This window comes from Watersipora subatra, chromosome 4 (genome assembly GCF_963576615.1).
Source record: "Watersipora subatra chromosome 4, tzWatSuba1.1, whole genome shotgun sequence".
NCBI classification, from domain to species: Eukaryota; Metazoa; Bryozoa; class Gymnolaemata; order Cheilostomatida; family Watersiporidae; genus Watersipora; species Watersipora subatra.
Genome location: NC_088711.1, coordinates 26,244,486 through 26,259,047, shown reverse-complemented (window position 1 = coordinate 26,259,047; position 14,562 = coordinate 26,244,486). Strand labels below are relative to the sequence as shown.

The window sequence follows — 14,562 nt, the reverse complement described above, 5'->3', positions numbered from 1 at the left end:
AAATTACACATTTGTGTAAAAATGCCTTCGTTTTGAGTTGAAGCAAGATCTGAAATAACTTTGATTTAGACAAAAAATCCTGCTGTGTATCGGCTATGTAATTGTTTTAATTGCTACTAAAGCGATTAAAACCATTAGATACACAGTCAAGTTGATATCCATAATTCCGTCTTGTAAAAACCTGAGACTAAGCATTGAGCATTCACAAGATTACAAGAGGTTTTCGTAACAGAATGTTCTAGCTAACACGCTGGTAGGAGCTAGTAACAACTACCTATGCACTTTGTAGCTCCAACATTGCAAGTGAACGAGAGATTGTAAGTAGTCACATCTTTGTACCTATATAAAAAAACATTTTATTCTATGGCGTGCTTTAGAACCTAAATGTAATCTATATTAATAAATACCACTTTCTCATTGCGTTTGTCTGTTAGTCTGCGTAAGCGCAATATGCTTTTACATTTTTGGCCGATTTTATCCAAATTTCACCTGCTCCGTGCCTTCCGCCAGGTTGTCAAAAATAATTGGTTTTAAAACTCCGTCTGGTTTCTGAGAACCAGCCTCTTACAAACCAATCTGCAAGCATCTGATTAAAATATTGGCTAACCCGGGGCTTTTTACTAATTGCTACTATTTGGTAGAAGTTATCTTCCCATTGAATGCCCGTGCTATGGGGCATGAGGGATACAAGGTTATAGGAATAAGCCCTGTTTTAAAGCTTAATATTTTGTGACTTTTTTTAGAAGTTTTGCACTTTGCCTAAATTTTGACATTTATTATAAGCAGTAAGAAAGCGCATGAAGGTTATATATATTCTACAGTCATAATGTATTGATTAAGGTTCCACATTTGGATTCATATTTCCTTACCAACAATACAATAGTTGTATTCGTTGACGATGCGATAACGCATTGACTATTTACAACTGAAATTGGTGAATATATTACTTAATAGGCAATAATTTCATTTTGAATAAAAATGCTTTACAAATTATGCCGTACAACAATAATAAAACAAAAAAATGCAACAGTTAGCCATTTAAATCATATAAATAGTTTGACATATAGTGAGCAAGGTCAGGTTAAGGTGGGAACTCTAAAAAGGCCCTTAACGATGGCAGAAATATCATCCAACCTTTACATTTGCTTTGTAATTTCTCACTCGTGTAGCGATCTTTGCTCTGGTGACCTCTGGTGACCTTTCTCACAGGTATCGGTGTTGCCTTTCTTGGTCCATGCAACGACTAACCAGGGGTGTTTTAAGGTCTTGCTAGATAGAGTTTTAACTGAATATCTTCAGCCACTCATTAAGCATGACTCCGTCAGATAAAACAAGATTGTTTTAGTGAGAAAATACCAAGACTACATATTGTCCAAACATTCAACTGTCTGGAAGTATAGAAATGCAATAAATAGACATAGATTTGTAGATACTACCATCAGTACACATCATGACAGCTATGAGTGCACACCTGCTGAATTGTCTTAGTCAACCATTTGTTTAAACAACTGTTACTATACAAATAAAAAAGTCAATCTCGTATACATATTTGGGTTGAGGCTGGATATAGCTAAAGCAGCAACGGGCAAAACAGCAAATAGAGATTGAATTTTGTTCTTTTATGTCACAATTTAAAAATAGATAGAAAATCACAAGGTGATTATATCTGGCACCTGTCATACTATAGTACCAGTATAAAAACATTGATCAGTGTGGAAACATGTCACAAATTTAACGAAGAGTTATCAGAGCATAGAGAAAACAAATCCCCAAGACATGGTTAATGAATAATGCATACCCATATGATCAATACTATTATATATATATTATATATATACTATATATATATATATATGTCTCAATGTTTGTCTGTTGGTTCATCCGTCGGTCCAGTTATAGCGATAAAGTTTTAAGAATGAGAAATCCACTGCGAACAGGATTTGAACTCACAGCCTCCAGTTCTGCAGACATTCGTTTATCCAATATACTACACTGTCCAACTAGCTATACTATGAAATAAATTGGGCACATAGTTGAAACACATGTCAATCTTTCATGGCTTTACCTTAAACACTGCAGCTAGCGTTATACGTAAAGCCACACCAAAAGAAAAATGCATGCTCATACTTGAAGGAAAATGCTTAAACCCATTGCCAACAATACTCCTGCAATCAGTATAGATCTGTAAATGGCACTGCAGCCAGTACAGTACGATTTGCACAGAAATAAACACAGTAAACAAAAATAGCACAATACCCAAAAATAAACAAACACCTTCATTTAAAAGTTAGAATGGTAAATGCTCTATATGTTGATTAAAGTTAGAATGGTAAATGCTCTATATGTTGATTAAAGTTAGAATGGTAAATGCTCTATATGTTGATTAAAGTTAGAATGGTAAATGCTCTATATGTTGATTAAAGTTAGAATGGTAAATGCTCTATATGTTGATTAAAGTTAGAATGGTAAATGCTCTATATGTTGATTAAAGTTAGAATGGTAAATGCTCTATATGTTGATTAAAGTTAGAATGGTAAATGCTCTATATGTTGATTAAAGTTAGAATGGTAAATGCTCTATATGTTGATTAAAGTTAGAATGGTAAATGCTCTATATGTTGATTAAAGTTAGAATGGTAAATGCTCTATATGTTGATTAAAAGTAAATTTTCAATAATCGTACAAAATGTCTTTGTACGTGTAACGCGTACAAAGACATTTTGTACGATTATTGATGACCTTTATGTACATGTAGCGGTTACAAATAGAAAGATAAGTTTTGATGAAAAGGTAAATACACTAGACTGACAAGCAGCAGGTTAGTGATAAGTGGGATTGTTGAGAAGGGCATCTGGGCTTTGAGTTGTTCTCTTGTTAAAGAAGACAACTCCGACAGCAAATGTAAGTCAAGTAACATTACAGGCAGCAATTGGGAAAAATTATCTCATAGGTGGGGTTTCACAGACAGCTTCCCAAATCGGTGAAAGTTTCAACTTCGACATGTTTTAGTGGGGTGAAAAGGGTACCTTGACAACTGGAGACACGGCCAGTTACAGAGAGCAATTTAAGTTTGGATGTCGTCCGGGCAATGTAATTGGTGGTATACTAGTAGATTCCGTAGCCAATTGACTAACTCAAACAGTGTTTTTTCCTGTAATACATGATTACCTTTTGAATTCCTTGTAGATAAGTTTTTGTTGCATTAAAATAGTTTTTAACCTAAAATTATCCTATATTATAATTATAATTCCATAACTACAAAATATGTTAGCCAGAGTTTGAGTATTTATATTTAATATTTGATATTAAATATATATTTATTTATATATATATTGTGTGCCATAATATATTGTGTGCACTTTATATATTGTGTGCCATAATTTTTCAGGTGATTTAGGTTGTTGTCCAGCTTATCCTTACTAATTATTTGATTTTACCTAAAAGGCTAGGCTCACAGGCTAACTTTATTTAGGACAATATGATAAAAGCTAGGTGGTAGACCAAGTTTTGAAATTATTAAACACAAAACAGTTCTTTGCTTCATAATACCTTAATATCACCTGTTAGAGTATGACATAAAAAGAAAATATAAATGAAACTCAACATGTTATTTTAATAAAGGATTGCGTTTTCGCGCAATCATAGACATATTTTGTATCATGTAAACCTGAACAATTAATTTCAACCTTAATATAGATATATTAGGTTGAATAGATTTTAAAATATTTATTTTTGTTTGAGCAACTGTATACATGTATTTACTTCTAGTCATACATAATAATAAGACAACTCTAGTCATGTAAGACAACTTCACAATAGACACTACTTTAGTGACTTTACCTACCTCTCTATAGAAGGTCGAGGTGACTTAAATTATTATTGTGACTTATGTATGATAGCAGATCTCTAATCAACTCAATTACAAGCAGTCGTCTGCCATGAGTTTGTATTGACCTGCCTCTGTTCTAAATTCTTATTCACTACATCTTAATGGCAACGTCTAGACCTTCCTTAATTTCACTTACCTCACATAGTTGCAAATATAATAGTTGAAGAGAAAGTTGGTATTGTTCCGATCTGTGTACAACCTTCTCAGACTTTTCTTTAGAATTCATTAGCACATCTATTATAGAGATCATTAGTTACATTTTATAGTAGCATTGCTTTAGTAACAAAACTTTTGTCAGCTTTTCGAGACTATTTTTGTACAATAGCTGCTGTCATCATTATTGTCAGCATTTTTAGAGTGGGGTAATTCTATGCAATTCCAAAAAAAGAACTCGTAAACTTAGCTTGATTTTGACATTAAAAGCTAGTTTTGGCTTGTTTACAAACAACTTTAACCTAGTAAAAGTTATGCACAAATGTATGTGCTATAAGTTAAAGAATAACCACGAGAAAACAATAATTCTCTAAACAAAGACAACACTGCATAACTAGTCTGTTACAGATCCTTTAAGTGTTGCTAACTGATAAACTGTTGCTTCTTGTAAAAATGCATTTTGCGGATCAAAACAAAATGTAAAGTATAAAATAATTCTGTCGTACAATAAATAATCATAACATAGGTAACGTGTACCAACGAGGTAATTTTTTATGTGCATAGACATTGTGTTTCGAGTTGTCTTTCAGGTAAAAGACAACTCTTATGTTATGCATTCGGCCCTCTCCATAAAGAACCGCTATGCTCCGGAACGATAGATGGGATTTAACCTTAAACTACGCCCCGGAATATTAAAACTCTTTAAATTATTTTTTTTACATACACAAAAACAATTAAACTATTTAAATTATAATAAATAAAAAACACGTGTTTTAAAATTTAAATAGTGTTATTAACACAAATATCATTAACTTTTACGTAAAACTAGTTTGATTCGCGCGATTGCATATAAAACAATAGGGTGTAAATCGCCGGTAAAATTAACAGGTGCTCGTCATTGCTCGTTCAACCAGAGTTCTCACACTGCATTGTTATCTCTACCCACGATTTAGTATTATAACTCGGTACTAGTTATCGCAAGTAGTATCGTCGCTCGCAGGTGTACGAGACCTTTCAATTCTTATGCTGGTATGATATTCAGCAGCAGCACGTAATTTATAAACTCTCTCGTTATATTGGATTATTACTAGTGAAGTAGCTGAAGAAGAAACAAAAGGTGATATTTACTAGCTCATACCTTTTTTATTTCAATGGTACGTACTAATCGACAAGGTTACGTGTCGAGTGTTGTGAATATTGTGTTGTCTACAGACATTGTTTTGGAAACACCATGAACAAGGGTTAATGAGAATACAGGAACTGTCTATCCATCAATAACATTTGACTTTCATCTTAGCTTTCACAGTAACAGAGTCAATCAAAAACAGGAGCTAATTTTACAGTCATTCTCCTAACTCAGTCTACTTGGCCTTTTCCTATGTACCAAACAATGTGCATCAGAAGCTGTAACCGTCAGTAATCAAACATGGGCTGTTTAAACGCGAAGTTAGTGCCAGGAGTAGATCCTGATGATTGCCCACCACCAGAAACTGTCTATACAGCGGAAAATGCTAAAACAAAAGAAAAAACGAAGGAACTGAAAGACGATTTTGATGATGTACTAAAAATCGACCGGAAAGAAGAACTAACAAAAAATGCAGACAATCACACTCGCACCACTACAGATAGGAGAAATTATCGAGTCAAGATTGACCCTAGAGTGACAGCAAAATATGACATAAAAGCTCTAATTGGACGAGGTAGTTTTAGCAGAGTTGTACGTGTTGAGAATCGAACAACTCGCCAGCCGTACGCCATAAAGATGATAGACATCATCCAAGGAAAGGACGTATTCGAAGCCGAACTTTCAGTGCTTAGACGAGTAAGACATCATTACGTCATTCAGCTTGTTGAGGTCTTTGAGAGTAGAGACAAAGTCTACATGGTCATGGAGCTTGCGACTGGCGGGGAACTGTTTGATCGAATTATTGCCAAAGGTAGTTTCACAGAACGAGACGCTATTAGGGTAACATCTATGGTTATGGAAGGACTCAAGTACTTACACAGTCTTGGTATTACCCATCGAGATCTTAAGCCAGAAAACCTCTTGTACTATCATCCCGGAAACGACTCAAAGATCTTAATAACAGACTTTGGATTAAGTGCGTATCGCCGTGCCGGAGATGATTATATGCAAACAACTTGTGGAACACCAGAGTATATAGCTCCTGAAATACTGGCTAGGAAGCCTTACAATTGCTTGGTGGATGAGTGGGCTGCCGGAGTAATATGCTACATCATGCTCAGCGGAACTATGCCATTTGATGATGAGAACAGAACGCGTCTCTATCGACAAATTCTCAATGCCAAGTACTTCTACAACTCAGAGGTAATTACATTCCTTGAATCTGGTTAGTTTTTTTGCATTGAGGTGGTGTGGTGTTGTCACTCTGTATCAGGCCAAGTTTATCTCCTTCGATTGTTTGCACTTTATTGTCTGTAAAACAAATGATCGATCTTCAACAGTATTCCTTTTTGCATTTAAAAATGAACAATGCATCTTCTTGGCAGCCAGTTTTGCAAATTTGGCAGCAATTCTTGAATAAAGGCGTCATTCTCAAGTCCTGCCTGGTGAACAGCAACTGTCCACAGATTTGCTGTTCAACCTGGTACAACAACAAAAATCTTTTTCAGACAGATCCAGGCAAGGAAGACGCTGGCCATTATTATGTAGTGCAATTTTATCATTGTAACAATGAAAACAACAGTAAAATATTGATAATGGAAGCGTTACAGCATTCATCTTGTAGAACAAGGAGCCTCCCTCCCTCCCCCTTGTGCCACAAGGGGGAGGGAGTGCTTATTTTTGCCTTTGGAACTTATTATTTGATTAACGGTTTGCTTAAAAATCGCTGTATAACTAGATGACATTTAGAAATTGTATAAGTTTGTTTTGGCTCAACAGATATAAAATTAACGAACATCTATGGTCATATGGGAAAATAGAACTGTCTGATTTGACAGTTTTAGGAATTTTTAACAATTGTCGATGTAAAACTGTTATGGAAAACGGATCTTTACCTGTAGTACTGTAGCTCAGTTTTAAAGCTGGTAAGGAATGCAGTTTTGTACATAAAACTACGAACTTTGTCTTTTAACATTCTCTGTTTTGACATGGCTCATTGATGATTGCTTGCAGTTAGCTAGTTTCAATTATGTTTAGATATATACACTTGTATGTGAAGGTTATTTATTATATGAAAACAGACATCAATCTTCACATTTTTGTCTTCCTCAAATCTAACCTCACTACTTAATAAGTAGAGAATGGTGTAACCCTTTCATTGCCAACCATGTATAAATTCGGCTATCGGCCAAGTGCCAGCCATTTTACCGAATATTGCCGATATTGCTTCATGATATGTATACAATATTTTTTCAGTTTCAAACTATCTAGAAAATTGTTGTAACATATTTTATTTTGCCAACATTTTAACTAACACTGCTATGCAAAAAATTCTATGTATCTATACATTGTGCGATGATAAAGCTACGTGAAGCGATCGCTACGAAGCTAAGACGATCCTCCACAATGTTCCCTTACTCTTACAAAACTATTACTTTCACCACTATCAGAGTCACTGCTGCTACTTTATCTGTATAATCACGAAAATGTAAATCTAATTGGCTATAACGTCATCAACATAAGTAATTCGGCCTACCTGTTTTCTGACTCGCGTGGTACTTAGCAAAACTTACACAAAAATTGTTCGTTTTTAGGTTAGTAGTTCTCAAGCAAAAGTTTAAATTGCTTCGTTATTTTAGGCTAATTTTATAGAGATATCTTCGGACAACGTTGTCAATATCATAAAAGTCCTAAAGACCGTGGGTTATGCTGTCAACAATTAATATAATGAAGTTACTACGCAATTGCTGGGAAAGTCGCAAAAATGCGTGTGGTACTCGACCCTAGAAAACGCATCTTTGGCAGCGGAAGGGTTAATTATGTTTCTATCATACAATTGATGTTTCACCGAGATTTAGTGGGATGTGAAACAGGAGCTTCTTAGTTCTAAGAAAAGCATCTTTGCATATTTATGCCATGCACTGAATTCGGTTAATGTTTTTCGTTAGGCTCAATTCTAATTTTTAGACTATTTGCTTATGTCGTAACTTTATTCAGAATTCTTTGAAATGACTTTTACATAGGGAAGTGGAGGTATCCATACTGCAACGGATAACCAAATGGTAGTATATTGTTACTGTACATTTTTTATCTCGAGGACCCCAGAGTTAGAAGTATGTAAAACATTTTATTTATATGTGTAAATATCATTCTAGACGTAGCCAAGTTAAGCTCCCTGACAAATTTTCTATATTCAGTGCTTAATGGATGCAAGAATATCTAATTTAAAAAATTGTTGAAAAATAAACTTGCCCGTTTCTAAAATTGGGGTTACATTTTGTAACTCAAATTCCCTAGAATGTTGCTTAGTCAGTTTTAGCGCGGAGCTTCTTAAATGTCAGCTTATGCGTAATGAAAATGCCTATGCATATTTGCGCTAGCGTTTAAAGGTTATATGTAATAACCTCTCATGATGGAATTCATATCCCACATAACTTAGTTTTACATTATGATGGGTTAGACATATCAAGTGAGCAGATTTCAATAGTCACATATCACCAATGCGAGACCAACCTCCTACTTTTAATGTTTCCATGACGTTATTAATCCGCAAGTTTTTCCATCCACAAGATGAAAACGATAAAAATCAGCAAGTTAGTTACCCGCAAATTTTCCCAATTTTCAAGATGATTCCCAAGAAAATGCCGCTCAAACTATTGCATTTTAACCATTTTACACACCTCAGTCGTTCTTGTTTCGATTTAAGCAGTTCGAATGCTTCGCAATGACCTCTGGCATAGAAATCCTTAACCTTTTCAACAAAGCTTCTACAGTAATTTGCAAAATGTGAATATCTATTCTAATACTTATCGCACTGTAACTTAGTATGTGCACAACTGCAAATCCGCGACATGGAAACATCGTGTCTAACCGCAATGCAAACTTGATTTTTAACTTCCGTGAATAATTTACCTCTCAGTTTTGCGACCTTTCTATGACGAGTATTAAAAAGCAAGTCTCACAAGCTTTGTAATCACACATATCACGGCTCAAGTTTTAGTACGAACTGATAGGTCATGTCCAAGCTGTGCAATTGTTCTTCAACGAGCTGGAACGGTTGATCCAGTCATTCTTCTTGTCATGTACTGTTCCATTGTTCTAGCTCATATAGCTGATGGCTCTCCGCTTTGAGAGATGCCTCGCTGACAGCGATATGGGATGTAGTTGTATTGTTTGGCCTACTTGACCATCATCTTTGAATTACAATGGAGGCTAGCACTAACTCTCCTACTGCTGATCTTTGGACTGCACCGTAGCCTCGTTGTTTTACGAAAGTTCTATATATTATATTATAGCTCGCACAGCGGTGGAGTTGTACTAAAACCACACTAAATAGGAGCAGTCCATAACTAAATAGGCAGCTATTCAATTAGGCTGGCTTGCTTGTTAGCGCTTTCCTTTTTCTGCTTTTGATTTAGATAAAAATGCACAATGCAGTTAATTGTTATTGGAAGATACCTATCCTATTAAATGTTTGTACGCAAGTCTGACAGGGTGATAGCTTGCATCGGTGCAAATCATGAAGGATGTTTATCATAGTAGATGCTATTGTATTGCAATATTGTGTGATTCGTTCATTTTTGTAACATATGATGCCTTGGAGGGCTGTTGGAGAAATGATACCAGATATTAGCAGTAGGCTCATTCTCCTCTCCTTGTGTATAGGTTTATAGACAATTAGTTACAGCCCACTGGGTAAACTCTTTCTACGGTATTGAATCTTTAGCTCAGCATTGCAGCTTCTGTGTTGACTTTTTGTCGTTGTAGTGGTGCAGTATTTGTTATGTACATGTTTTGTTTGTACTTCATGCATTGGCATAAAATTCACAGTGGTTTTTATTGATGACGCTTTCACGTCTCGCTCGGGACACATCAAAGGCTTGTCAAACCACCAAACAATCTCAACTCAAGGGCTGCCCTGAAACTAATGTTCATTATTTGAAACAGATTAGCTGTTTTTATTGGTGCCAAATTTTCGCACATGGTATGTGTAGTTATCTTTGGCTAACTGCTCCTTTGAACTGATCTTCACTAATTTTCTTCTCCGACTGCTACTGGCATGTGAAACTACATGCTTCAGACCATATGCTATCATCTTCTGCAGCGCTCTGTCTGACCTTCTACTTGTCTTCTTTTGATTGCAGTCATGGAAAGACATATCGAGTTTGGCCAAAGACTTCATCGACAAACTATTGGTGCTAGATGCAAACGAGAGAATGACAGCGGCTCAAGCTCTCACACATTCATGGCTGACGAGTAACATTGCCGGCTCTAGTAATATCAATTTGCATCGAACAATATCTCACAACCTCATACACCGCCAACAGTCAACTCGTGCAAACAGCACTAAAAGTAACAAATCAAATCGTAGTAGCAAATCAAATCGATCAAATAGATCTCTCAGATCGGAGCATCGACGGGTCTTGCCAGAAGAAATAGAGCAGCTGCATAGGGACCCAGAGTTTGTTGCCGAGTTGACGTCCATATCTTCAAATACCGGCGACACACACAGCACGCATGAAGGCAGCAGCTCTCGCTAGCTCAGGTTAACAGTTTCTCGTTGCAATTGTTTTCACAGGCTTCTATTTGATTTTGTCGCGAACTGCAATCCATTAAACATGCTAATATTATATGTAAATTGATGTACGTTGCTCAGAAGCATGTGAATGCAACGTCTTTGTGCTAATCCTTTGTACCATGATAATAGCTATTTATTTACCTGAAACAGGATGTTTTTTCTGAATGCAATTACATTTTTAAATGTTGTAACATTCTGGAAGCTGTATTCAAAAACCATTTTGTGGTGGCAGGTGATAATGGCAGCCACATGACAATAAACCCTATAAAATTAGTCATGCTCATGATGACCATAAACAGCGGAACGAATTGTTATATTCATTTATTTTAAGAATGTAGTAATACAAAGTAAACTGTTTCTTAACAAAAAAGGAAACCACTAAAAGTTACTTTCAATGTCACCGTCTTCCTCTTTTCTTGCCGATTTTATGAACTTTTCCCTTCGATTTGCTTTGCGATCGCTTCACTGGCTTCTTATTCATCTTCTTCATCTCCTTGCGAGCCTCATGCGCTCTACAAACACAAATATCAAGACATGACTGATTGGTGATCACCATACAGGCCTATAATAACTGACCAGGCCATCTCCTTGCGAGCCTCATGCGCTCTACAAACACAAATATCAAGACATGACTGATTGGTGATCACCATACAGGCCTAAAATAACTGACCAGGCCATCTCCTTGCGAGCCTCATGCGCTCTACAAACACAAATATCAAGACATGACTGACTGGTGATCACCATACAGGCCTATAATAACTGACCAGGCCATCTCCTTGCGAGCCTCATGCGCTCTACAAACACAAATATCAAGACATGACTGACTGGTGATCACCATACAGGCCTATAATAACTGACCAGGCCATTCTAGTCTAAAATGACATATTTGCATAATTTTGCCAAATATGTGGCGATTTTTTCTAGCTTAGGTAATTTATCAGACTTGCAGGCTTCGTGACAAGCTGCCAACATATTTGATCCGTGTCTTCCACTACTAATAGATACACTTATTCACTGACAAACTATACCCTCCGCGCACTCATTAATTCTGTTGGTTAGTGACAGAGGTATGATTGCAGGGTGTGCCTATGGAGGCAAAATCGCAGTTGCAATCGCTCCCTTTGTAAATGAGTACAGACTGATTTAGCCTGTCAAACCGCTTATGAGCTACTTGGCTTCCTAGCGACTATGAGTGAGAAAACCAATGCTTGTGGGTGTTTTGTCAAGACTGACCCTGGGTTATCTAAATGTGAGAGGTCATCTATTGTACAAAACTGGAGCATGAACAATGTCATTGTCTCTGCATATGCTAGTAGGATTGAGTTTGCTAGAATGGCAGACAGATGATGCGGCTGACTCCACTATACCTGCGATTGCCAAGAGTAAAAGATACCCACAACGCTTGCGGATTATTTTAATTTGAAAACCGTCTGATCTAGGTACGCGCGCTACAACATTGATCCGTTACAGATCGAAAGTGTTTAAACATTGACTAAAAAGAAGAGACAGGTTAAGCCATAGCCCAAGGTTTATTGTAGCCGATTGATTTACTATTGACACAGGGATGTTGGACATACTTGTATCGAAGACCCTTGACAGATTTACGCCCAACATTTGTAAGCTCAGCTTCAAAAGATGACTGCTTTGCACCACCCTTTTTTCTCGGCTTTTTAGCTGCAAAGAAATGAAAGATCAAGTCAGGTATGCTGTGATACAATAGTCAAACAATCACAACTAACTTCAATGTTGGGAAGAGGAGTAAATGACGAGGCCACTTTTCACTTTTACCAAGGAAGTTGTGCTGAGATGTTGACAACTTCAGCTTTAAATGGAATTCTCATGCTTACCTGACAGCGATAACATAAGTCTGCTAAACCGTAATAATATGAGTCACCACAATTCACTGACTATTCAAATAAAAAACAGCCTCTCTCATATAACAAGAATTTGCCAAAAAGTTAAGCATTGCATGGGGAAACAACTCTCCAGACATCAAATGCAATATTCGTTCATGTGAAAGGAGGAATAGTCATGGACATAGATTTGATAAAAACTTGCAAGTTCAAAATTATACACTGTTAGTTTTAACAATTTCGTTACTACACTTTCGCATAAGGTCTTTAGTCAAAAAGGGACAGGTGTGCGCCTGATGAATTTCATACCACAAGATGATTCCTGAGAACAAGATCAGATGGTTGGGTGCAACTTTTAGACAATTTTCTGTAGTAAATGCATATATGCCGGATAGCTAGATGACCTATCTGTCTGGCATCAACTTTCCATTCCTAGCTGGTTAGAAATAGCTAATTACATATGCAATCATTGAGATAGCTCATAATTTCCATGGCACTCGCAGCAGCGGAGAAGGCGGGCAGGGTTACCGGCTGCAGATCTACCTGCCCTCACCGATCCCACCTATCCCCAACTGCTATTAATAACAGTGCTACATGAACAATGATCACTAAACATTGTAGATTATCGATTCAGGTGAGATATTTTACATAATGGTATTGATTGAACAGGTCTGGAAAGTGAGGATTAGAATACAATAGATTTACAGCTGCAATAGAGAAACAAACACTATGAAAGCCATCAAATGTCAAAGGACCAGACTTGTTATTAATTTTGTTAATTTTTTCAGGCACACAAGAAAAGTCAAACCTAAGGATTACTTTATCTTCTGTGTTTATCTTATTTACGGCAACAAAAAATTCATGAGATCTGTGAGATTGACATCGCAACAGTATATTAACTATAATATCAATAAAACTAATTTTTGTTATAAAACAACCAAACATTCACCATGTTAACGGTCGCAACTGGTAACGGTGCTCCAGTTAAACAGAATTAAGCAAGTTTGACTATCGTGTCATACTGACAAAACAAACTGGCATGCTGATTACAAATGACAATGATTTCTGTGAACAACTCTCTTTTTTGAACTTACAGTAAAATATTTAAGGTAAGACAAACATAAATTCACATGAAACGACACTTTATTTACTGACAGATACTATTGCCTCTGATGAAATATTTACTAGACGAGACAGACATGAAAGATTCCCATACATCTGCAGCCTCACGAATCTGACTCATCAGCAGCCTTAAAGAAAAATGAGAGACACTCAAAGAAAAGAGAGCAGCTGCAGCAAAGCTCGAGACGCAAACTGTTACCACAACAAAAGTTCTTTGTACTTAAATCTTTAAAGTACAATGGCGCCAGTATGCCATTCAATTATACTTGTAGATTGTTACAAATGCAGATGGGCTGACAGATATACCTGCTATAATTACTAGAAACAGCCAAACTAGGCAGCGTGCCATAAAGAACGCTCTTCGTCGCCTGGTTTGGTTAGATAAGTCCAAAGCTGACTAGCTAGAGACCTGCGACCAGAAGGCTATTTCCAACTTGCTGCAGGTTATTATCAAAAATCTTTTCAACTAAGAGGAGTTCAGGATTATACTTAAAAAATTCTACGAATAACGGCTGATCCCTTGAATCGAACAATCAAGCAGGTCACGGTAATAAAATAATAAAATAAATAATTTAATAAAATATTTGAATAAAATATATTTTCATTAACCTTTTACAAATGAAAAATGATGAGAAGAATCACCGGATGCCAAACAATAAATCAACTTAAATATTCATAAAAGAAATAGAAATGCTCTTCATCTGATACATACGCAAACAAAAGTAACCATAGATGCACCGGCTGATATTGATACACATGGTTGTCAGATTACAACCTATGCGACTAATGACTGTTTGAATTGATCAGTGTCTGGTAGACTGCATGACAGATGAAAATCTTTA

The 14,562-nt window shown here is 36.3% G+C and overlaps 2 protein-coding genes across 2 annotated transcripts in view; one reads left to right on the top strand and one right to left on the bottom strand.

Moving 5' to 3' along the window:
• The first annotated feature begins 4,951 nt into the window (after nt 1–4,951).
• LOC137394886 (serine/threonine-protein kinase H1 homolog) lies at nt 4,952–11,018 on the top strand. The gene is made up of 2 exons (XM_068081662.1): nt 4,952–6,370; nt 10,312–11,018. The coding sequence occupies exons 1-2, from the start codon at nt 5,468–5,470 to the stop codon at nt 10,705–10,707; spliced, it is 1,299 nt and encodes a 432-aa protein (XP_067937763.1). The 5' UTR covers nt 4,952–5,467; the 3' UTR covers nt 10,708–11,018.
• A 33-nt stretch (nt 11,019–11,051) lies between these two features.
• LOC137394883 (probable ATP-dependent RNA helicase DDX27) overlaps nt 11,052–14,562 on the bottom strand; it is an 83,231-nt gene continuing 79,720 nt past the window's right edge. Inside the window, exons 15-16 of the mRNA XM_068081657.1 lie at nt 12,323–12,419; nt 11,052–11,257 (exon numbers count right to left, since the gene is read on the bottom strand). Of these exons, the coding sequence (XP_067937758.1) occupies nt 11,143–11,257; nt 12,323–12,419 (212 nt within the window). The 3' untranslated portion in view covers nt 11,052–11,142. The remainder of the gene's footprint in view (nt 11,258–12,322; nt 12,420–14,562) is intronic.

Coding starts and splice junctions, on each gene's coding strand:
- LOC137394886 (XM_068081662.1), top strand. CDS start 5,468: ATGGGCTGTTTAAACGCGAAGTTAGTGCCAGGAGTAGATCCTGATGAT. Junction 6,371..10,311: donor AGTACTTCTACAACTCAGAG/GTAATTACATTC, acceptor TTTTGATTGCAG/TCATGGAAAGACATATCGAG.